The sequence below is a fragment of the Pyrenophora tritici-repentis genome, chromosome 1 (genome assembly GCF_003171515.1).
Source record: "Pyrenophora tritici-repentis strain M4 chromosome 1, whole genome shotgun sequence".
Lineage (NCBI taxonomy): Eukaryota > Fungi > Ascomycota > Dothideomycetes > Pleosporales > Pleosporaceae > Pyrenophora > Pyrenophora tritici-repentis.
This window is the reverse complement of record NC_089390.1, coordinates 1,109,486-1,132,344: the sequence shown is the minus strand read 5'-3', so window position 1 is coordinate 1,132,344 and position 22,859 is coordinate 1,109,486. Positions and strand designations below refer to the sequence as shown.

General features: G+C 51.3%; 11 protein-coding genes across 11 annotated transcripts; 6 read left to right on the top strand and 5 right to left on the bottom strand.

Moving 5' to 3' along the window:
• Positions 1–234: 234 nt before the first annotated feature.
• Positions 235–3,414, bottom strand: PtrM4_004380 (uncharacterized protein; the record flags this gene model as incomplete). The annotated part of the gene is made up of 1 exon (XM_066102722.1): positions 235–3,414. The coding sequence occupies one exon, from the start codon at positions 3,412–3,414 to the stop codon at positions 235–237; it is 3,180 nt and encodes a 1,059-aa protein (XP_065964924.1).
• Positions 3,415–4,389: 975 nt separating this feature from the next.
• On the top strand, positions 4,390–6,378 carry PtrM4_004370 (TNG2, Chromatin remodeling protein, contains PhD zinc finger; the record flags this gene model as incomplete). The annotated part of the gene is made up of 2 exons (XM_066102721.1): positions 4,390–5,511; positions 5,674–6,378. 2 exons carry the CDS (start codon positions 4,390–4,392, stop codon positions 6,376–6,378), a joined length of 1,827 nt encoding a protein of 608 aa, XP_065964923.1.
• Positions 6,379–7,291: 913 nt separating this feature from the next.
• On the top strand, positions 7,292–7,443 carry PtrM4_004360 (uncharacterized protein; the record flags this gene model as incomplete). Its single annotated transcript, XM_066102720.1, has 2 exons — positions 7,292–7,358; positions 7,406–7,443. 2 exons carry the CDS (start codon positions 7,292–7,294, stop codon positions 7,441–7,443), a joined length of 105 nt encoding a protein of 34 aa, XP_065964922.1.
• Positions 7,444–8,216: 773 nt separating this feature from the next.
• Positions 8,217–8,384, top strand: PtrM4_004350 (uncharacterized protein; the record flags this gene model as incomplete). Its single annotated transcript, XM_066102719.1, has 1 exon — positions 8,217–8,384. The coding sequence occupies one exon, from the start codon at positions 8,217–8,219 to the stop codon at positions 8,382–8,384; it is 168 nt and encodes a 55-aa protein (XP_065964921.1).
• Positions 8,385–9,677: 1,293 nt separating this feature from the next.
• PtrM4_004340 (Spc7 multi-domain protein) lies at positions 9,678–10,355 on the bottom strand (the record flags this gene model as incomplete). The annotated part of the gene is made up of 1 exon (XM_066102718.1): positions 9,678–10,355. One exon carries the CDS (start codon positions 10,353–10,355, stop codon positions 9,678–9,680), a length of 678 nt encoding a protein of 225 aa, XP_065964920.1.
• A 1,118-nt stretch (positions 10,356–11,473) lies between these two features.
• PtrM4_004330 (uncharacterized protein) lies at positions 11,474–13,419 on the top strand (the record flags this gene model as incomplete). The annotated part of the gene is made up of 2 exons (XM_066102717.1): positions 11,474–11,896; positions 11,956–13,419. The coding sequence occupies 2 exons, from the start codon at positions 11,474–11,476 to the stop codon at positions 13,417–13,419; spliced, it is 1,887 nt and encodes a 628-aa protein (XP_065964919.1).
• Positions 13,420–14,268: 849 nt separating this feature from the next.
• PtrM4_004320 (BTB domain containing protein) lies at positions 14,269–15,045 on the top strand (the record flags this gene model as incomplete). The annotated part of the gene is made up of 1 exon (XM_001930453.2): positions 14,269–15,045. The coding sequence occupies one exon, from the start codon at positions 14,269–14,271 to the stop codon at positions 15,043–15,045; it is 777 nt and encodes a 258-aa protein (XP_001930488.2).
• Positions 15,046–16,095: 1,050 nt separating this feature from the next.
• PtrM4_004310 (SelP-N domain containing protein) lies at positions 16,096–16,641 on the bottom strand (the record flags this gene model as incomplete). The annotated part of the gene is made up of 1 exon (XM_001930452.2): positions 16,096–16,641. One exon carries the CDS (start codon positions 16,639–16,641, stop codon positions 16,096–16,098), a length of 546 nt encoding a protein of 181 aa, XP_001930487.2.
• A 572-nt stretch (positions 16,642–17,213) lies between these two features.
• PtrM4_004300 (WD40 repeat protein) lies at positions 17,214–19,387 on the top strand (the record flags this gene model as incomplete). Its single annotated transcript, XM_001930451.1, has 2 exons — positions 17,214–18,012; positions 18,060–19,387. 2 exons carry the CDS (start codon positions 17,214–17,216, stop codon positions 19,385–19,387), a joined length of 2,127 nt encoding a protein of 708 aa, XP_001930486.1.
• Positions 19,388–20,208: 821 nt separating this feature from the next.
• Positions 20,209–20,905, bottom strand: PtrM4_004290 (Tub-2 domain containing protein; the record flags this gene model as incomplete). Its single annotated transcript, XM_001930450.2, has 3 exons — positions 20,209–20,369; positions 20,422–20,538; positions 20,590–20,905. 3 exons carry the CDS (start codon positions 20,903–20,905, stop codon positions 20,209–20,211), a joined length of 594 nt encoding a protein of 197 aa, XP_001930485.1.
• Positions 20,906–21,703: 798 nt separating this feature from the next.
• PtrM4_004280 (uncharacterized protein) lies at positions 21,704–22,138 on the bottom strand (the record flags this gene model as incomplete). The annotated part of the gene is made up of 1 exon (XM_066102716.1): positions 21,704–22,138. One exon carries the CDS (start codon positions 22,136–22,138, stop codon positions 21,704–21,706), a length of 435 nt encoding a protein of 144 aa, XP_065964918.1.
• Positions 22,139–22,859: the final 721 nt, after the last annotated feature.

The following is a 22,859-nucleotide window of genomic DNA, read 5'->3' as shown; positions in this document are numbered from 1 at the left end:
CAAGGTCTCCTCTGGTGGTATGACTACCATAGGCGACCGAGTAGAGGTACGAAAGGTAACCCTGTATTGGATTGAACTTCACTAAGAGCTATTGTTCTATCTACTTGTTGTTATGATGATCTTAGGACGTACATGACAGATCATCATTCCGCGTCGGTCCTTCTGCTCGGGCTTACTCCACGAACCTCACCTCGCCGACCTGGACTGAACCTAACATATTCTTAACACTCCCCCTCAGGGCAGGTCCGGTCCAAGGACAACTCCTAATTGGTTCTTGAATCTCTCGAATGCGACTCGCTGCAATGGCTTTGTCATTCCATCAGCCACCATGTCTGCAGTTGGAACGTAGGCCACATCGAGTTTGCCTTGTTCTGCTAGGTCTCGGATAAAATGATAACAGACGTCGATGTGCTTTGATCTTTCGTGAAGGTGAGGGTTCTTTGTAAGTGCAATGGCACCCTGGTTGTCTCCTAGCATCTGGACCTTGTTGGTGTCTTTTCCAATGTACTTTGGGAACCCAAGATCTCTAAACATTTGAGCAATCCACTGGCCTTGCTTGCAGCATGTTGATAGTGCGATGTATTCAGATTCGCAGCTTGACGTTGCAACAGACCGTTGCTTCTTGCTAGACCATGATATTGGACCTCCGTAGAACATTGCAGTGCTCCCTGAAACGCTCTTTCGGTCTACCATGTCGCTTGCCCAGTCAGCATCAGAGTAGATGACAAATTGCGAGTGTACTCCCCCTGGTCCGTAGCGTAGCTTCAATGTCACTGTCGACCTTAGATATCGTAGCAGGTTCTTCAACGCATGGCCATGGTGTTCTGCTGGATCGCTCATGTATTGGCTTAGCTTTCCGAGGGTGAATGCAATGTCTGGACGTGTAAGAACCATAGCAAACATAAGGCTCCCTATCACTTGCTGGTATTCAGTGATGTCGATTCGGGTGTCGTTGTCAGTGGCTGGCCTAAATGAAGTGTAATCTGCAGATGGAATCTTCTTGTCTCTGTGTTGTTTGCTAGACATTCCAAACTTGTCAAGTACTGCGTGTAGGTACTGCTCTTGATCGAGGTAGATTGTGCGGCGCTTTCTGTCTCGCGTAACTCGTACTCCAAGGATCTTATGAATCTCCCCCAGGTTCTTGGTGTTGAATCTTCCAGAAAGCTTCTCGTAGAACCAATCAATTTGAGCTCGATCTTTTGCAGCAGCAGCAATGTCATCAACGTAGACGAGGATACGGAGTTGTTTTTCTTTGTGGATAAACATGCACGGGTCTGCGAGGCTTTGTACGAATCCCCATGCCAGAAGTTCTTTCTTTATCAACAAGTTCCAGTCGCGAGCAGCCTGTTTGAGTCCGTATAAGCTGCGGAGAACTCTAAGGACGTATCCTTTTTTGACTTCTACTCCTTGGGGTTGCTTAAGAAAGATCTCTTCCTTCAAGTGCGACTCTGTGAATGCATTCTTAATGTCAAAGTGGAAACATTCCAGGTTTTCCGCTGCGACAGTGGCCATAAACAGACGTAAGGTGTCCATGCGGACTGTCGGGGCAAAAGTCTCGTTGTAGTCTGTTCCGTGTGCTTGCGTAAAACCTCTTGCCACAAGGCGTGCCTTAAACCTCTCAACAGTCCCGTCGAGATTCGTTTTGACTGTAAAAACCCACTTTGAATCAACCATGTTCGCGTCTTTTGGCTTTGGAACTTCCTCCCAGGTTCGATTCTCTATTAACGCGATTATCTCTTCAAGTATTGCTGCTTTCCATTGCTTTCCATACTTTGGGTCGTTGATAGCTTGCTCGTGTGTCTGGGGGATCTGGATTCCTGCGATCTCGGTTGCTGCGAAAGCCTTCTCAGATAGTCGTGTTTGCTCTTCTGTAAGGCCAACTTGGGCTAGCATAGCTTTAACGATCTTGCTAAATCTCTCGTCCTCAACAATCTCTTCGTTAGACCTCTTCCGTTTGGCTTGTCTAGTGAAGTATCGTGGAATCTCCTTTTCTCGTACAGACTGGGTACACGGTTCTTCGGGCCCCTCTTCGTTCACAAGATTAGGAACCCGCTCATCAGATGGTGCAGTAGGAGGAATAGTAGTTAGCCTCCTTGGTCTTCCTCTGTGACGCTTCACTGGTTCATGAGTTAGCTCTGCCGAAGATGGTTCCATTAGGTTCTCGGAAACTGGTTCTATTGGTTCTGCAGGAGATGGTTCCATTGGTTCGGTAGGAGATGGTTCCATTGGTTCTGCAGGAGATGGTTCCATTCGTTCGGTAGGAGTTGGTTCCATTCGTTCGGCAGGAGATAATTCTAGATCCTTCCTAGGTCTTCCTCTTGGTTTTCGGTCTGGCATCGTATTCTGCGTTCCTTGTGGTCCAGCTGGTATGTTTCGCAGTCGTAGTTCAACTTTCCCTCCAGGGGTGTATTCGTCCACTGACAATCGGCTTGTCCTTGAGGTGTATCCAAGCTCTGGCGAATAGAACTTGAACTGCTTATTTGTTGTCTCAGAATATCCCATAAATACTCCAATTCTGCCACGGTCCACGAGCTTGTCATGTCGTTGGTCTGCTGGAATCGTTTTAGGGTTGATGTACGAATAGCATTTGCTCCCCCATACACGGATGTGGTCAATGGATGGTTTCGTTCCTGTGAATGCCTCTTCAGGACTGACTTGCTTTCCATTGATCATAGGTCCTGTGTTTGTACGGTTGCGTAGGTATGCGTCTGCTTCGACAGCTTCATCCCAAAACTCAATTGGTAAACCAGCGTCTTTCAACATTGCTCTCATATCAGCTTCAGCAGTTTGGATGTTTCGCTCGGCTGGTCCATTCTGGTGTGAGGAAGCAATTGTTGTAGGCTGAATTTCCACGCCTTGTGTAACTCTCCATTCCTCAGCTTGCTGTAGAAGTTCTGGTGCATTGTCGGTTCCAGCAGCTTTGACTTTCTCGCCAGTTTGATGTTCTACAAAGGTCTTCCAGATTCGGAGTTCCCGTTGTGCGTCTCCCTTTTTCTTCAGCGGGATAACCCAGTTTTTCCGCGTGTAGCTATCAATAATTTGGAGGAACCACCTGTTTCCTCGTAGAGATGTTGGAAAGGGTCCAGCAATGTCAAACTGTACTAAGGCTAGCTTCGTGGCCTTGTGCTCTCTTAGCTGCTTAGGGATGCTGTTCTTCATCTTTGTCAGGGAACACACTTCGCAGATTTCAATCTTCTCTGGAACTTGAATCTTCTTCTGGAGAGTTGTAACTTCGTGGAGTTTGGCAATCTTTGTAGGTCCTAGGTGTGCGAAACGTCTGTGATACAGCAGGTATCTCTCCTTTTCATTAACCTTAAGCTCGCTCTTAACTGGTGTATGGGGTTCCGTGCCTAGGAATGCTGTCTCGTGGTATCCATCGGCAATGTGTGACACTACGTAGAGGCCGTCGTCCATAGTTGCTTTAATAATGATCTCCTTTCCTAGTTTGAAGCATAGTACGTGTGAATTGAAACGACCCTTCAGGCCTGCTGCGCAAATTCTTCTCCCTGATAACAAATTGACTCCAAGGTTAGGTACAAGCAGTACTTCTGACAACCATGTCGACGATCCGTCTTTACACACCACTTGAGCTTCTCCTTTCCAGTCTGCATATAATTCTCCCCCTCCAACCCGAACTAGTCTTCGCTTGATCTTGATCATTCGTCTAAACAATGAGGGTTGGTCAGACATGTGGGAGGAGGCGCCAGTGTCGGCAGCCCAAGTAGATGGAGAGGCCTTACCGACAATGTCTTTTGAGAGACGGCATGTCTCAATTTCCTCGGGTTCAGAGTCTGAGGTCTTTAAGTGTGATTGCGTGTTAACCGCGTTGTACACGACTTCTTTTCTTTTCTGATTCCTTCTTGAATCTGAGTCCTTCGTGACTCGGGTAGGTGTTTGAAAACAATAACGTTGGGTTAGGCAACCGGGCTCATAACCTGTTAGAACAAGGTCTCCTCTGGTGGTATGACTACCATAGGCGACCGAGTAGAGGTACGAAAGGTAACCCTGTATTGGATTGAACTTCACTAAGAGCTATTGTTCTATCTACTTGTTGTTATGATGATCTTAGGACGTACATGACAGATCATCATTCCGCGTCGGTCCTTCTGCTCGGGCTTACTCCACGAACCTCACCTCGCCGACCTGGACTGAACCTAACATATTCTTAACATGTACTGTAGTTAAGCGCATTTGTCAGCGTCAACGTATCAGACGAGGTATCGAGTCGAGCAAGGCTACGCCGCTACGCCCGCCCTCGAGCGCTTGCGCGCCAAGCTGATTGAAACGGCTCCATTTTGCACACCAGCCGCCACCACGCGAACATTGTTTCGTTTCGGCCCTCACCTCAATTGCTCGTCGCGCCATGCCCTACCTGACGATAAGCACACAATGAGCAGCATCGACTCCCTCCTCAACCACGAGGCTGCCCCCGAGCGGCGCCCGTCGGTTACGCAGACCATGACGACGACAACTGAAGCTGCCGATGCCCTGACGACGCTGGCGACGCTGGGCAACGGCAAGCAATACGCCCCGAGAGAACTTCCCTCCCCCACGGCCTTTTCGACGGCTCCGCGACGCACCAGCAGCATCGGCTCTCTCCACGCGCCAGTCGAGCCCTCGCCGCCCGTCGAACCGCCCCAGGCCCACTCGCCGACGCTCGAGCATTACCACCATGGCTCTAATTCGCCCGAAGAGCAGAAGCGGCGGCAGTCCCAACTCTCGCGGACCTCGCCTGCGCCCGTCCTCGCTCCTATCCAAAATTTGTCCACGGCGCTGCAGGAGCAGATGCAGGACGAAGCTGCCATGGATGACGCGGAGCCTGCAGTGCGCGACACGCTGCCTTTTATCAAAAATGAGCCCTCGGCCACCCCGCGCGAAAGCACGCCGCCAGCCCAGGACCGACAACCCGAGCTTTCCGCCGACACCATAGACGTTGACACTCTCAAGGCACTCGAGCTGGCCAAACAGGGCGAACTGGGCCTGCGGAAACGACATGCCAGTGTTTCTGATGGTATTGTAGTCGAACCCAGACCAACCAAGAAGCGGCCAGCGCCGTCCGGGTCGACAGTCAAGAAAAAGGGAACTGCAAAGACGTCCAAGCCGAATAAGAAACGCAGAGTCGAGACGGAAGATGGCGCGCGCTCCGTCACGCCTACCGCGCGCGCGTCGAGGCCGCCCAAGCTGAAAAAGGGCACGCCCGCTCTCGAATCCTCGCCCGCGCCCGACAACTGCTCGCAAACCCACGCGACCGACGAAGACGACTCATCCGAGGACCATAACCTGTACTGTCTGTGCAAGAAGCCGGACAACCACAAGTGGATGATTGGCTGCGATGGCGGGTGTGACGACTGGTTCCACGGCGACTGCGTTAATATGAAGCAAGCGGACGAGGAGCTGGTCGACAAGTTCATATGTCCGCTGTGTGAGGAGAATGGCAAAGGCCACACCACCTGGAAGCCAATGTGCAGACGGGATGGCTGTCGGAAGCCGGCGCGGTTGGCCAAGGACAGGGTGAGCAAGTACTGCACGGACGAGTGTGGCGTGCTCTTCATGTCGGAGCAGCTACATCGGACGGCGGGTGCAAAGGCGACGAATGGGACGAAAAAGAAGAAGAAGAAGACGGACGAGGAGGACGAGGAGCCAACGCCGCTCGGGGGGACGCTGCGAGCAAAGGATCTTAAGGCGCTGGTCGATGCATCACCAAACATTCAGGCATTCAAGAATCTCGGCACTGGCGTCCTCACCCCTCCGCAGACAGCTTCTCCGTCACGCGCGACGTTCCCATCCAACGGCGAGGACCTTGCGTTGACTGCGGGCGAGATTGAGCGGCTGACCGCGTTGCACAAGGAGAAGTCACAACTCAAAGACCGACTGGAGGTGCTCAAGGACCGCGAGAAGTTTGTCAGCATGGCAAAGGAACAGGCTGTGCGTCTGGCGGACCGCGAGAAGCTCAAGATGAAGGACTTTTGCGGCTACGACTCGCGGCTGAGCTGGTCCGACGCAGAGTTTCTCCTGTGGCGGAACAGCAGACACGGGCGTGCAGCATTTACCCACTCGACGCTGTCCCCGACCGACGAGCAAATTTCCGCCACCGACGGTGATGCAATCGACATGGATGTCGAGGCCAAGGAGACGGCCTGTCTTAAGAAGCGCTGCCAGAAGCATCCTCAATGGCAGAAGCTCAATCTCCAGGACGCCCGCTTTGAGGAGCTGGAGGTCGTCGAGGCCATTCGCGAGTGCGAAAAGGAGGAGCGCTCGGTGCGTGAGCGTGCGAGGCGGCGGGGCGCAAAGGACGGTCTCGCAAAGGAGCTCATCGCCGACGACGGCTCTAGGGAGGAGCGCAACAGAGAGGGCTGGGTTGAGGTCGTCGGGTCATGATGGTGTTTTGAAGAGCTTGGATAGGCAGATACCCCGTTCCTTTCGCACAATTCTTCAGGCGTTTCCAGGGCAGTTACAAGGCGGCGGCCGGATGCCTCGCTGGCAAACTTAGTATGCTTTAATGATAAATCGTTCTTGTACGAGTTGAGGACTTAGTGCGCGGTCTTGATCACATTTCGAGTAGCTGTAAGGAGGAAGCAGATTGCTGAGGTCGTGTCGACTAGTGGTGATATCTTCTTATTCCACAGTAGGTTATGGTGAAGTTGACCAGGACGAAGAGCTGGGTACCTCGCTTCAGTCTCTGCTGGGGATGCAAAGGGCAAGCATTGACATTGAGTAGGAGAGACGCAATGAAGTCACGCGAGGTGCGATACTCTCAGCGGAGCTACTCTGATTATCTCATATGGCATATATGAGATGTGGAAACCCCCTTCGCTAAAAGACTTATGTTCCTGGACTAAACATCATCGCCCTTGACGACCTCAGTAACGTTTGCCGGCATCTTTCGGCGACGAAGCTTATGATGAATCGCTGTGCTAAGACGTGTCATATTTGGCACACAAGAGATATAGTTCTTGCCTAAGCTATAGCGATTGCAAAGTCAAGAAGCGTTATTACATCCTATACGTCGTCGAATAGGACATCAACACTTCTAAGGGATACATTTCTACTTCTTCGACATTGGTAGAGAGCAACTAGGGAAAGAGCTCGATAATATGGTGCATCAACTGCGCCTCCAAGACCGCGATGCTTACAACTTCGATTACAACAAAGGCACTGCCAACCGTCAGTCGCTCTGCCTGGTGACCCTCGATTGCCACCCAAGCAAGAAGACACGAAGCAAAGATCTTACGCGCTTCACCGATTCTCTCAACGTCAACTGGTGCCCCAGGTACCGTGACCCGTGCCCGCAATGCCCCAGTTCGACCAGGAGATGCAAGAGGCCACGGAAAACACCCACAAGGCCCAGCAAGTCAAGGTCTGGCTCTTTATTGACTCGAGAAACAGCATTTAATACGACTTCAAGGACCATGCCCATCTCTACCAGCATCCCCTTACATGTAGATTACGTTGATAGACATCGGGTTTGAACACTAGTCACGTGATACCCTAGTGACAACATGTATGTACCGATTAACCTCTTATAGTTCGTTCTACCTAACACCCTCTACTTTAGATCCCTTGAATGCGTAGAACATGATACTGGATACCGTATATTACTCTTGCGTAGACCAATATTGCGCTTCCTGCTTGTCATAGTCACGGGGTTCGCCAACTTGTAGTACTCACAAGGCACCCTTGTCATTCCAGAGGGCCCAGCTAGAATATGGTGTATCACTCCTGGTCCCTTCATGGGCGCCCTAAATATGAAGTTGCAGTATGCTGAAGCATGACTGGCGTCGTGGCAGACATGAAGTTCCGTGGGGCCTGTGCCCTCTTCCATTGTGCCTTCCCCCCTCGTGCCTTCCTCGTCCAACGCGGGGGATAAAAGAATTTTCACTCACTCCCAGCTCCACTCCCCCTTCACTCTTCTTCTTTGCAACATTTTAGTTCCAGATTATTTCATGATACCCATTTTTCTATCATCATGCCCCCCTGAGTGACAACATAGCACTCTGCACTTATTCAAACCTCGCTAGTCTAGAACCATCACTAACTTCTCTATCACTAGCCTTCACTGCCTTCACCGCCTTCACCGCCTTCACCGCCTCCACCGTCGATATTTCTGCCTCCGCTCCTTCCAACCCCGATGCCAAGCTCCAGCTCTTGCTCTCCTCACTCCGCGGCGAGAATGCGTCAATCACCAGAACTTCTGTATTCGACAAGACCGAAGCAATATGATGTTATATCCTCTCACTGTAATTGATCGGTCCTTCGGCACACCCGATCAAGTCTCGTACTGGCTGCGCCCTTCTTCGTTCAAGCGCAAATTCATCAAAGACTACGATACCAAGACCAAGCGAGCGAAGAAGCGGAAAGAATCCGGAAGTGCAAAGCATACTTGAGTCGATCCCATTCCCCCACCGTCATGTATCCTGTACCGTTTTGTATCCCTTTGTGTCTTTTTTCGGTTTCTCCTGTACTACTGCTTTAAAGTTTGTCTTTCCGCGTTGTTAATATGTTTCTGTTTTACCTGTACCAGTATCTACTTCTGTTTCTGATCTCATTTGTTACTGCTGACTTCTGTTTCTGTTGCTACCTGTACGAATTTCTGCTGCTATTTTTGTTTCTACCTATACTGATGCCTGTTGCTGTTGCTGTTTCTGTTTCTACTTGTACTAAGGCCTACTGCTGTTTCTATTTCTGCTTCTTGTACTGATATCTATTGCTGTTTCTGTTTAACCTGTGCTAATTTCTGCTACTGTCGGCATACACACGGTGTGTCGCCTAATAAGGCCCAATGTACCGCCTCGATCCTACTTCGGCCCAACTCGGACCCAACGTTATGTATACCTTCGTAGCCCCCACATTCGTAGAATCATCATACACCAGAATACCAATACACAAGATTACCTTAGCTACTGTTATTCACCGTACGATCGTACAAGGCCTTCCAACAGCTACTGTTTTTATTTCTGCTTCTTCTTGTACTACTGATATCCACTGCTATATCTGTTTATATTTTTGTTTCTGTCTATACTATTATCTGTTTTGTTGCTGCTATTATCTGCGCTATCACCTGCTGCTGTTTCTACTTCTTCTTGTACCAATACCTACTGCTGTTTCTAGTTCTACTAGTACTATCGCTTATTTAGTTTCTGCTTCTGTCTGCACTTACTGCCTGTTACTGTTTGTTTATTATTCCTTGTTCTGCTTATGCTTATACCACTATGTCTATTTATTGCTATTTTTTTATCTGCACCGTCACCGTGGTATCGCTATAATACATTGGTTTCCCCATTAGATATACCATACTCCGTGACATATGTGCCGGTCTGCTCCATTCCAATAGCCTGCTTATTTCTACGTAATAAAAACTATGATCGTCGGAGCTGTAACACTGGAACCTGGAAGTATACATCTATTTACAGCCTAATCGATATGGATTTTTAACCTTCGCACTTCTCCACTGCACCTACTTTCATTCGTCAAATATATGTGTTGAGCTGGCCTAGGCACATACATGGGGACTGCTGTTCTATATATGCTAGTTCAAACGCCGTATGTATCCACCAATCTACTCTTGGGACCACTCCACTAACGGAAATGATATGTTGTATACCCACAGAAGCAACATGTTCTTCACCATGTCACCGTCAAAACGCGCGTTTCAAGCAACCGAAACTTGGAATTATCATCTAAGATTTATCTAAGTACGCAAAAAAGCAACAAAACAAATATCTAATGTAGGAAAGAAGTAGGTATGTGTTCATATCGGTAGGAAGGTCCTCACCTTGGTAGTCGTTCAGATGGTATAGCACATCGCTCATTGCAGCTTTTTTCTCCTTCTGCAATTCCTCTGACAGCCTTGCCTCAACCTCCATACATTCCTTAATCTTCTGGTCTTTGGCGAGAATTTCTGCCTCCAGCTTCTTCACAGCGTCTTTCTGAGTGGCAACGTGGTCGGTTTGGTCTTGTAGCGCATCTTTCAGGGTCTTTGCGTACTTCTTTTCGGAAGCGGCAGCTTGCTTGTAGAAGTCGATCATAGTGACCTCCAACTTGAGGCCATAAATCTCTTGGGCATTCTCCCTGACAGTATCAAGATGCTGCTCGGCTTCTAGGGCGTGTGCATTCTGCAGTGTGTTCATATCGTCAACCTTGGCCCTGTAATCCCGACTGGCCTCTTGTTCGCGCGCTTTCTCGGCCTTCTGCATGTCCGCAATGGTGCTCTTCAGCTCGACGATCTGCACTTCCTGGATTTGCTTGATCGAAAACTCGTATTTCCGACTGGTGTTAGACTCGAGAACCTTTTCGCGCAATCGTTGGTTCTCGGCTTCTTGTATACGCAGTTTTTCCGACGTCTTGTCCGCTGCCATATGTGCTGTTCTTCCAGCCACCTCGGTCGCAAGCTTTGCCACCTTCGCATCTTCGGTTGATTGGGTCTGCAGCGTGTGCAACTGCTGCGCGAGAACGTGATTTTGGCCACAGGAACCGGCCACTTGCACGCGGAGGTTCCCCAGATTGCCGCTGAGCTGTTTGATCTCTTGAGCTACTTGATCCAAGGCGTCCACAGCCTGCCCATCGTCGCTCCAAGACGGTATCGACTTCGCAAAATTCTTGGTTACAGGCTTCTTAGATGAGGATGTTGTGGACGCCAGTGGTTCGGGGGGAGGGTTGGTCTTGAGTCTCTTGGCTACGGGTTTCTGAGGTGTGCTGCTGGCATCATCATCATCGCTATCTGCTTCGCTATCTGCTTCGCCCTCGTCGTCGTTACTGTCGGTGTTGTTATCGCTAGCGTCGCCACTGCTGCTAGCAGTGACTTGTAGTTTGCTGGCGGTTGACGAAGGGGGTTTCGAGCTAGCTTGGCCCGTCTTCTTGCCGTAGGTGATCTTGTTGGACATCTTGTCTGTTGAGGCAGTCCATTTAGTGAGTGTTCGTTATGGCCTTGACTTGCTTTGTTGAAAAATAGTAGAGCACTATGTTGTCATTCGTGAGGTAGTAAAGATTAGACAAGCGGTGTTTGTAAGGAGCATGGATATGTGCTACAAAGAGGGAAGAAGCTGCGGGTTGACGGGTTGCTGGCGAAGATTTCCGCGTATTAAATACTGCAGCCTAGCGTGTGGGCTAGCGCGTCGAGACTAGCGCGTGGAACCTATGGTGAAGTGAAAGAGAAGATTACTGCTACCTAGGTATGGTATGACCCAGTCTCTTCATCGCTTGATCTATCCTTGGCACGCACATCATTAAACGCTCAAATTCCTATGAGCTAGTTCATCGTATGATACGTGGTGAGGATTGCCTAAACGCGCGTTTTTGGCTTCACCATCACCGCTCATGTCTTGGCGGCAATAAATACCGACCCACCTGCATGAACGTTTCTCTCCCCAGATTCTCCCACTCGTTTTGCCCCCCCTTTGAATGACAACATAGCGTTCTGTTATTTTTCAAACGGTACCGAAGTCTCTCAAGAACACATCTGACGTACAGCAGGAAGATGGCGCCATCCATCAACAAAAAGCGCACCATCTCACAGGCCAACGCCCCAAGTCTACCTATTGTCAGACCCGCATTTCCTTTACCGTGGATCAGTCAAGCTCCCTTACATCATCGCAGTTTACCTCTGCGCAGCGAGGAGTTTCTAAAACTAGCGAAGAAGTTCAACGGCACAGATCAAGCAGGTCCAGACGACGAAGAGGATATGGCAACGACGACAAACAGAATGCCACTTATAATAACGGAAGAGGAGGAGGAAGAGTTGGCAAAGCATACACCAGCCGGCTACGAAGGGACATTGGCACCAGCAATAGACCTCGTCGACATGGTCTTGTTGCAAGAGGTACTTCAAAGAAATATCCCAGCACTAGACAGAACCGAGCTGCAAGAGTCAAAGGCGCGTTGGGGAGCAAGTCTACATCGAGTCTGGTCACCAAGGCCTTGCGCGCCAGGTCATAGATGACGAGCTCACAGCGCTTCAAGAATTATCCTAGGCTTCTTCAGTCAGTGGCGTTTGGCAATCTTGCGTTCGACCGCAACAACGACGCAGTACTCGCAGCGATCCTGGACAAGCTTTGGGACCAGGCAGCGAACCAACCCGGCATCTACCACCAGCAACTCGTAAACGACGATGGCTACTCTCCAACCGTGGAAGAGCTGTACGAGATCAGTAAGTATATGCTCGGCTACGTCAAGGGCTACAATCATGAGCTCTGTGGCGAGATCAAGCCAGGCACATTCAACGCTGTCGATGCCCAGCTTGCGAACACCATTGACAACTTCAAGGCCGACAAGTACAAGGTGCAATTGAAGCTCAGCGCGCGAGAGCCAGCTTCATATCGGGCGTACATGTGGAGCGATTACTATGTCGAGCACGCGAAGAAGCCAGGCGAATACGAGGCTCACGAGATGTACAGAGCTCCCCAGCCACAGCTAGCAAAGCTGGCAACTACCGGTATCGCAAAGGGCAAGGCTTCGAGCAGCAAGAAGCTTCGGGTGTGGCGATTGGTTCCGGATCGGATCAAGAGGACGATCACATTTGTCAATGCGCTGCAGAAACGCCTCAATGAAGTCCTCAAAGCCGACTGGAACAAGCCACTGGAATTCCCTTTGGTCGACGTTGGCTACTCGAACGAATGTATCCCGCGCCTGCGCGAACAAGCGTCGCACCACTACTCCAACTACCTGATGGCCCTCACCGAAACCCTTTGCGCGATACTGCCCACGACTTTACAAGAATGGAGTAGCAATGGTCCATACCACATCGAACAGGCCGTCATATACCTCGTCTACAAGCCCGAACAGTCCGAAATCTCCGAGATTGGCTGGACAAAGCTGGCTGACGGCTATATCCACAACGGCGGTGGTTTCAGCCATTATCCAGCAGGGTTGAGCAATGCATCGGCATCCAAGACATCTGTCCTCATCTGGTCGGCAGCCATGATGTATGTGGTGAAAGAATCGGCAATGAAGCTCAATGCCCAGGCGGAAATAGACAGTGAGCAGGCAAAGACCGATGCTGTCACCAAACAACTCGAGGAACTTCTGCTTGAGGAGGAAGCTGTCGACAAAGAGCGTGACGAAGCGAGGACTGCGCTCTTCACTCTATGCGAGAAAATGTCACCCGAGACAGAGATGGGTACCCAGTTCGCGTTAGCTTTAGAACTCACGAAGGAGACAGATAGGACGATCGAGAAAATTGCTGTATACGAAAAGGAATTCTTCCGGGAATTTGAGTTACGGAATGCCCTTGAATTGAAGATAGAAAAGTTTCAATCAGACGCCCAAGAGGTGAGCAAGTATCATCACCGCTTCATGAGAACAATGCATGATATTAGGGAGTTCGACAAGGAGGGCGAAGGGAGCGGCTCAAAGGACCTCGTGGACGAAATAGAGGTGGTGGAAGATGAAGAGGTGGAAGCGGAAGAGATGGATGGAGTAGAATAGACTGGCGTTGACTGGGTGCTAGCTGGGGGCTTATAGACATAGAACAACTTAATACTTTAGATAAGACACATCACGTCCATGCTTTGCATTGATGCTGTGAAAGAATTCTTGGCTCAAGCACCTGTTACTCTTATGGTGGTTCTGAATACATAGGCAGTTCAAACTACCTATACTGAGCAGGTATGATATATTAGAGTTCGGCGATGAGAGCCTTACACTGCTCGGTGCCTATCTGTCAAGCCGGGGCGAAACGAAAACGCGCTTTTCATTTGCAATATCTGGAATTAAGTATCTTCAGGCACACTTTGATTGTCTGATATGTAGAGGTACTGTATGAGGCTTTGTTTCTGGAAGTATCCTATGTTTGTCACGTGACATATCATTGAGGCTGGGTCCTTTGCGCCTTCCCCTCTCGTGTCTTCCGATGCCTAAGGTGGAAGTTTTTCACTCACTTCCTGCTCTTGCCGTGCACAAATCATTTCATTCCAGCCACCCCCGCCATGCCAGCATCAAGTCATGGAAATCTTCATCCTATCGTCTACCATGAAGGGCATGGATGTATTCTTGCTAAGAAAACGCGGCATTGCTGCGTACACGGATCTCTCAAAGCACCTCGTACCCCCCCCAGGTACCCACTCGTAATGCCTCTGGTATTTGTCCAAGAGCTTCTACAAATGGAATATACAGACAATCACTGACCATTCTAAAAGCAGTTTTTGCTTGCTACCATGCGTCTCATCTGATTGCTGCTCTCCATCGCTTGACCTGTAGCAATACCACTTGCGCACAAAGTTCCAGCGGCTATAAGACCCTTGAAATTTCGCTCACGAACTACGTCAAACCACAGTCATGCCTCCTTACATCCCATATTCACAACCAACGATTTATGACTTCCCGGGTTACGACAAAGCTCCCTTCGACGTCGAGATCATCGTGAACCATGACGGGTCCACCAGCGAGCTGCACGCCCACAGATACATCTTACAGCGATGCAGTTGGTTCGAGAAGCGTCTGCGTAGCTCCGCATTGAATACAACACCACACTTCTTTTTCAAACAGAACATGTTGGCCATGTCAGAAGGGAAACAGGTCATCTCTGTGCAAAACAAGGACCCTCTCTTCCTCCGCTTGTTCGTCAAGTACCTATATAACAACGAACTCGAGGAGCAGGAAGTCGTGAGCACTGTAAGTGGCATGGCGGGCATGTCCAAGTGGGCCGCGCAGCATCAGTATAACTTTCGGCGCCTACTGGGCTATGTAACTCTCTGGGAGCTGGGTGAAGTCTACGACTCGCCTCACTTTGTCTATCTGCTGACAGAGAGGTTCATCACTGTTACAGAACAGATGGAACCAAGAGACCTGGGCTGGTGGATCGATTGGTACCATAGCTATCACATGGATCAGTGGAATGATGGGTCCTGGGCAATGATTGCCAAGGCGGTCCTACGCAACAAGATATTCCTATTCCATGCCGCATTTTTACGGCTGATTGAGAGGTTTCCGGCACTGGGAACCGCCATACTGATCGAACAAACCAAACAACTGGAAGAGTCAGAGTCGTTTGCTTGCTACTTCAGAGACCAAAAGGAGAAGAAAGCGGGATGGTTTACGGTACACGAATCTTAGTCGCTGCCGTTGATGTATTGATAGCCAACCGGACACCACAATGCAGACTACGTTGACTAACTAGAAACAATAGTCATCTACCAATTTCTCGCGATAAAGTCCTGGTTGATTTTGCACGACCCGCATAAATGCCGCCGTGGTTGAAACACGACATCCCGTCAGTGGGCATTGACATGCGCTGCACTTGAGCAGATAGACTTTGTAAGTGATGTAGCGATGGGTAATCCCTTCCCCGCACTCTACACCTGACCAGGGCGAAAGCGCTACCGATATAAGATGACGGCGGATTACAGAACCGAACTAGCATCGAGTCGGCGAGAACACTGGCGAACCATGGTACAGTGCAAAAGGTAGCGACCGCGTGGTTTGACATGATGCAAGACACATGTCATGGAGAGCCTAACAGCGTCGACCCATGGTAGCAGTCTTGGGACGTTTCCGACGACACACGTTACCTCAACATTACTCTGCAGATGTACACGACCCGGACAGTTCCGAGGGTGCAGGAAGCGAATAGAGAGGTATGACGTTGAGTGTTGCGGAAGCGCATGCCGCCCTTGTTGACCTGCGGCTATGCAGGGCAAGGCTGAGAAGAGCGTGGCGAGGCACGCAGCTATTCTCGGCAAGCTGCATGCAGCCAAGTACGCCACGCGCAGTCTTTTGGAGATGTTTTTTCTTCGAGATGTGTCAGCGATCTGTTGGCTGGGTTTGAGCAGAGGCGAGAGGCGATAAAATGTATGGTGGATGCAGGGGGGGTATGCGTCAGCTATATGCAAGAAATGGTTGAGAAAGCATTTAGTAACATGGTGAGGTGGTGAGAATTGGGCGGTGTAGAAGTGTGGCGCTCTACGCGGACAGGGTATGCGAGGGTGGATCTGGGGTATTCCCACTCGGTTAGGTTGCCTACTGCGGATTGATGGCATTTGGCGGGCGAATGGCAGGACAGAAAGTTGAGCTATCACGGTGCAATTGGTTTGAGATGGATTGAGATTACGATAGCCGTAGTGGTGAGCTAGGGGCATGGCTTGGGTTGAAGGTTCGCCTAGCACGTCATGTGCTCTTCAACCTCTCACCTTCACTCACACCTTCACTCACACCTTCACTCACACCTTCACTCACACCTTCACTCACACCTTCACTCACACCTTGGCTGGGGAAACCTAGGCGCAAGAGCATGCAGATGCGGGTAATGGCGAGAAAGTAGACAAAAGGGACGTTGCCGTAGTCAATGGCGTTCCACCGCCAATAGGCCCAGTAGACATGGGCGCCAAGGGGTAGGACGGAATACAGGTGCCCAAAGTCGGCGAGCAGCAGACAGACGATGAGGGCGTTCCAGACCTTGAGTTCGGTGGTTGCGCGCAGGATAGAGGCTTCGATCAAACTCAAGCCAAGGTACAAGTTGGCTAGCTGGGCTAGGACGACGCTTGTAGCAATGGGAATGTCGGAGCCGGGAGCACTGGGGGCATGGGTGAGGTTGAGGTAGATGGGCTGGAAGAAGTAGGCATAGACGGCGCCTGTGAGGGTGGAAACGGGCTCCAGCCAGAGAAAGACAAAGCGGTACAGACTGGGGACTGGTGCGGGCGGGGCAGTAGCCATGATGTTTTGCAGCGTTTGGTTGGTTTCGCGTATCGTCTCAAAGCGATTCAGGTGCAAACGGTGGGAGCGGTGTGTGGTGTGGGTGTGGTGGCAGCAACGACAACGGTCAGAGGATTTTGTTTGAGCGTCAGGCGTGGTTATGGCGACGGAGGCGGCAGGGATGGTGTTGCTTTGTGAACAGACCAGGTTCGGGACGCACTCGAACCGGAGTTGAGATCGGCTGCAGGAGAGAGTAATGTCACATCACTCCCTGCACCTCTCCTTAGCTAGTGTTGCCGCAGACTCTGGCTGCTTTGCCTTTTCCTCCACTCTACTTGGTACTTATGCGATACCCTCCCGTGCCAGCGTTCTGCCGTCCTTGTTTCCGCCCTCACCCTCCTTTTCTCGCCATCGTCCCGGCTCCTTTCCGGCTTCATTTCACGGCATCAGAGTTGCTGTGCACGCTCTCTTCGTCAGCCCATCGCACAGCGTCTCGCCATCCTTTGCCCGACCAGCGCCGCTCCTTTGCCGTCGTCCATCTGAATCGCCACGTTTAGCGAGTTTGCCAACGCCTGCCCGACGTGCCAGCATCAATGTCGGCGCGCAGACAGTCAATCCTGTCGCACCGGCCCAAGACCTCCTCCGACGTAGACGACGACAGCGCTGCCCCCGTACCGCCGCCGCACACGATGAAGCGCACAATCTCGCAGACGTTCCCCACGCACTACCACCAGGACATGAAGGACGCAAACATGCTCGATGCCGTCAACGAGGCCACCATGCACGTCGACGGCTCGTCACAGCACTCACAGTCAAGCTCCTTCTCCCGCGCCATTGGGGCCGTCACGGGCAGTTTCACCCGACAAAAGACGCGCCGGCGCATGTCGTCTGTTTCTTCAGCAACGCCCGCACAGCGCCGTCGTGGCTCCATTCACTCTCTCTTTGAGTCACTTCCCTCGTCGAGCACGGCCAAACCACTCGCTACCGACCATCAACGACAGCCCCTGCAGCACCAAGACTCGGGCATTCCCACGTTCCAACAGCCGCCCAGCACGCCGCTCAACTCAAAAGTCTTTTCTCCCTTCAAGCGCCTGAGTAGCATGCGCCGCCGCCCTACCGCTTCAGGGCCATCGACCGACCTCAAGAACGTCTTCACTGCCCCCGCCTATCCCCCCGTCCTTCCAGGCTCGGCCGCACGACAAGCAGCCGCCGCCGCCAACCAGGACCGCCAGAACCAGCTCCGCCGCGAGCAAGAACACACGCAACGTTTCCTCAATGGCCTCATCACCCCGTCGATGCGCGACGACGACATCAAAGACAACGAGAGCGGTGTCGACATGACGTGTGCCTCGCCGATTGTGCGGGCCGACAGCGTGACAGAGAAGAAGATGAGTAAGTCGTGGCACTGCTACGTGGTGACCAAGCTAACCGTGCCAAAGTCGACCCCTTCCAACGCCTCCCTGCTGAACTCGCTACCACGGTCCTTTCCAACCTCGACGCAGCATCCCTGGTCCGTGCCGAGCGCGTCTCTCGCAGCTGGCACGAACACGCATCGTCGCCACACGTATGGCGAAACGTCTTCCTCCGCAAACACGAGCCCGAGGTACACGTGTCACCCGCCCCGATCCAGATGGGTGGTCTGGGCACCGGCAAGATGTCGGGCGGCAACCCTGCTCCTGCACAGGACTGGAAGAGAATGTTCGAGGCCAGGAGCATCATCGACGCCCGATGGAAGACTGGAACCCCCGCTGCCATCTACCTCAACGGCCACACCGACAGCGTCTACTGCTGCCAGTTTGACGAGAACAAGGCCATTACCGGCTCGCGTGACCGGACCATTCGTGTATGGGACCTCAAAACTTACAAATGCATCAGGGTATACGGTGGACCCAACCACCGTCCAACGGCAAACACTCCCCCGTCCATGGAAGAGAGACCGGAACGCGTCATCAGCCATGCATCCATGAACGGAACCAAGGTCGGCAACGAAATCTACACGGTTCCTATCGACTACCACGATGCGTCCATTCTGTGCCTCCAGTATGACAGCGAGATTATGGTGACTGGATCTTCAGACTACACCTGCATTGTGTGGGACATTACTGGTGACGAATACGTTCCAATGTACCGACTTCGCGGACACGAGGCCGGTGTTCTTGATGTGTGCCTCGACGACAAGTACATCATCTCATGCTCCAAGGACGCCATGATCAAAGTCTGGGATCGCAAGACGGGCAACTGCATCCGCACACTCAAGGGCCACCGCGGACCCGTCAACGCTGTCCAGCTACGTGGCAACTTCCTCGTCTCTGCTAGTGGCGACGGCATTGCCAAGCTCTGGAACTTGGAGACTGGTGTTTCCATCAAGGACTTTCCGTCAGAGGACCGTGGCCTTGCAGCTGTTGAATTCTCCGATGACGCCAAGTACGTGCTCGCAGGTGGCAACGACCATGTTGTATACAAGTTTGATGCGTCGACCGGTGAGCTTGTCCACAGCAGAGTCAAGCACGATGGCCTTGTGCGTTCTCTGTTCCTCGACGCATTCAACGGCCGCATCGTCTCTGGTTCATACGACCAGAGCATTCAAGTCTCCGACTACGAAACCGGTCAGACATATGCCGTTTACAAAAACTGGACAACAAGCTGGATTCTATCAGCCAAGAGCGATTACAGACGTGTTGTAGCCACGAGCCAGGATGGAAGGACATTGATCCTTGACTTTGGACATGACGTGCCAGGGTCTGAATTACTCGTTGGGTCCAAGTGAATGAGAATATGATTCATATGTCCTAGCTCCAGCTCCAGCTACACCGCGTTATCCGTCCAGGCCAATACATTGCCTCAGGACCGCATACGCAAGGCGTGTCCGGTGAGAAGGTGGTGTCGAAGAAGACACAGAGGAAGAGGTTGTAAGAAGGATATACGTTTTCTGAAGAAGACCGACTTTCCTTGCGTCCAGCGTAGCATTCATCACATGGCGTTTTCAAGCATATTTCACTATCATCACTCTTTTTTCAGTTCTTTCCTTGACTTGTTGTTCCATCACCCGCATCATGTTTTACGGGCTATTTCCTCGTCTTGACTTTGTAAAACTCTCATTCTCGTTGTTTGCAGTAGGCTAGGCATAGAAAGGGGAGGCACATGAGGTGAATGGACTAGGATCACTCTCTAATACATGGGTTACTCCTATCTTGTTTGTCATTCTTTGCGCTTATTCTTCACGCCTTCCACCATTTTCTCGAAACTGTCATTGAATACTGATTGCCATGGGCATGCCGTTATAACGTGTTTGAGGATTTGCATTCAATCGTGTCAGTCGTTGTCATTGCGTTCCAGTCACAAGGCCCGAGGCGACACTTTCAGACATGAAACGCGGCAGCTTTGTCTCGTATCAAGTGGGCTTTGATGATGTATATTGGGCTAAGTTGCCCGATGGGCGAGATGTTTGGTATTCGTTATCATTAACTAGTATGCCTGGGATGTATTCAATCCCAGACCACTTCATGCGTTGTGACGACAAAGAGAAGGAAGCAATCGAGGAAATGGTAAAAAGACTCATTCATTCGTCATGGAAACAATAGGGGGTATTTAGCCTGATTGCTCGTTGTTCTTCTCATCCAGGCAGATGCAGAGAGCAGCAATGAGCGCCATATCTACACCCGGTGCAATCTGCACGCCGTATGTTTGCTGGCCGAAAAGTATATCTTTGCCGCTGAGGATTTTGCGGTTGATACGTGCGACGATGAAGCCTGCTTGACAGTTAGCATAACATCAAGTCACACCACGAGTCATCAAACATACCCCCCTGTGCTTCATCAATAATATCAGCGCTGGTATCGAAATAGTTGCCATGCATAACAAGAGTCTCCTGCTTTCCGCTTTGCGAGGTAAAGGTTGCAGTTGCCTTGCTTCCGAACACTGCCAAGATGATTAGCAACTACCTCCGCTACACCTTCCATCTAAACTTACACTTGAAATTACTCTTCACCTCCATGATCTTCGCACCACTGGGATCCTCCACTGCAAACGTCGTGTGGATGTGGAAATGCTCCTTGACAAGGCTGCATATGTGGTTGCCTTGCATGTCAAACATCTTCTTTCGTCCTGAGATGCTCATGACTTTGCCCTCGACTTTCAACAGGGGCGTACCGTTTGCGAGCTTGATGCTGAAGCTGTCGCCGGTGAGAGACATGACCTTTTCCTTCATAACAAGCGTCTCTGGGCCTTGAGCGATGAACTGAGAGAATACGCCAATGGCTTGAGGAGATGGGGCGAGGGAGGCCATGTTGTAGGTGATGATCAGAAGCGTTGAAAGAGTTGATAGAGTGATAGAAGAGTTGACAAGGCTAGAAATACTTCCTCAGACGCACAAGCTTATATATAAACAGGTTGCCGGCCTTATACGCTAGGAGCACATCAAGCATGCCGTCGATCTCGGGGCAGTGCGTGACTAGGCTGTAACGGCTGTGGTTGTGGCTGAGCTAACCGATTGCGCACGCTGACATCACATTCTTTGCAGCATGAACCGTTCTAGGAGATGGTCCTGCGATAACATAGTCTTCTCGGCGCGCCAAGCCTGAAGCGACCCACATCACAACTACAACGACATTCAAGATCAAACTTTTGTGCATTGGTCAGGGATAAACCTAACCGACTCTACAAATAGACCTCTAGCCTGCACGAATCGCAATACATGTCAAACATGGCGACTACATGCATGGGCTACCTTGACGCAGCATATATACACGACCTGTAAACAAACGGGCGGACCTGGGTATCTCTATCAAGCAACCAGGGTGTAACTGCGCACTGCTCCCAAACGGCAGCTCGTACGAATCGAAACCAGACAAATGTAAAAAAGCAGAAGTGGAGACCGACAAGACATTATTCTAGGCCGCGGTAATGCGACCCGATTAAGGACAGTATGTGGTGAGTATCGAATTTGTCGAGCGGATCCAGGGGTATACAAGACAGACCGCCGACAATCGAGACGGTAGATACAATGCAGATAAAGCAATACGCACGTTCATGCGTGTCGTGAGGTAAAGAGATTGAGCGAGTGTAAGAAGGGGTAAAGGCTCGTTCAGACATTCTCCGTGAATCTGCTCGAGCGCGACCCATCGGCTGAGGGCAGGCTTCTTCCAAGCGTGCCTCTAGGAGGGGGCTCGGTGTTGGGCGACTGCGGTGGGCTCAGGTAGTTGCGGTCCGAAAAGGGGTTGTCGTCTTCGGGGTGCCGTATGACTGGTGTTTTGGCTGGGCCAGGCCGGATGTTCATCGGTCCTGACTCGCGGTTAAGAGAGGAGTCGCCAATCTCCTTTCCAAACTCTTTTGACAGGCCCGGGCCGCCATAGACACCGTGCTCATCCTGGTAGAAGGACGAACCAGACATTGTGCTTCCGCCAGCAAACTGGTCCGATGTCATGCCCTCGCTGAATGCGGAGGGGAGTTTGCGGCCAGACACCCTCTGGAAGCTCCTCTCACCAGCGCTGGTGGTGGTGTCTGCTGTCTTGCCCGACATGGCAGAGAAGCGGTGGAGAAAGGCTGCAGGGACAAGACTGCTACTCGCAGGCGCCTGTCTGACAGACTGGGGGTTTTCGATATGATCGTCGCCAGTGAGTTGCAGCGCACCGCCTCTCTTTCGCTTGTGGCGTCGGAGAAGCAATAGGATTAGAGCGAGGATAAGCGCAGCACCAGCAAGACTGCCTACTATACTCCCGACTACTTGTGGAGTCTCAAGTGGAGAGGGGCTGCTGGCAGCTGCACCAGAAGCAGTTGACGTGGCTGCAGCAGGGGAAGTCACCGTTCCAGGCGCATTACCGCCGCCGCCGCCATAGTAGACGGCCGTCGTGGACGCATCAGGGGTAGATGCGGAGCGACTAGCAGAACGAGACTCGGCAGATGTTGATGTCGATGTCGCAGATGTCAAGGACGTCGAAGATTTTGACGTCGAAGATTTTGAAGATGCCGAAGATGTCGAAGATGTCAAAGATGTCGAAGATCGCAAAGAGCTGGATGTGGGTAAAGACTGTGATGCAGACGCCAAAGTTGGCGCATCGGCAATGGAGGCGACGAGCTCTGTCGCTGTCGGGGCCGAGATGCTGCCCAGAGAAACAAACGAAGACAGCACAGTGCCTGTAATGTTAGATTGGTCAAACAAAACACATTCATGCACTTACTGGACGCGGTCGAATTTCCGGAATGTATTGACGAAAGGAGCGATAGATTTGGGACTCCAGGTG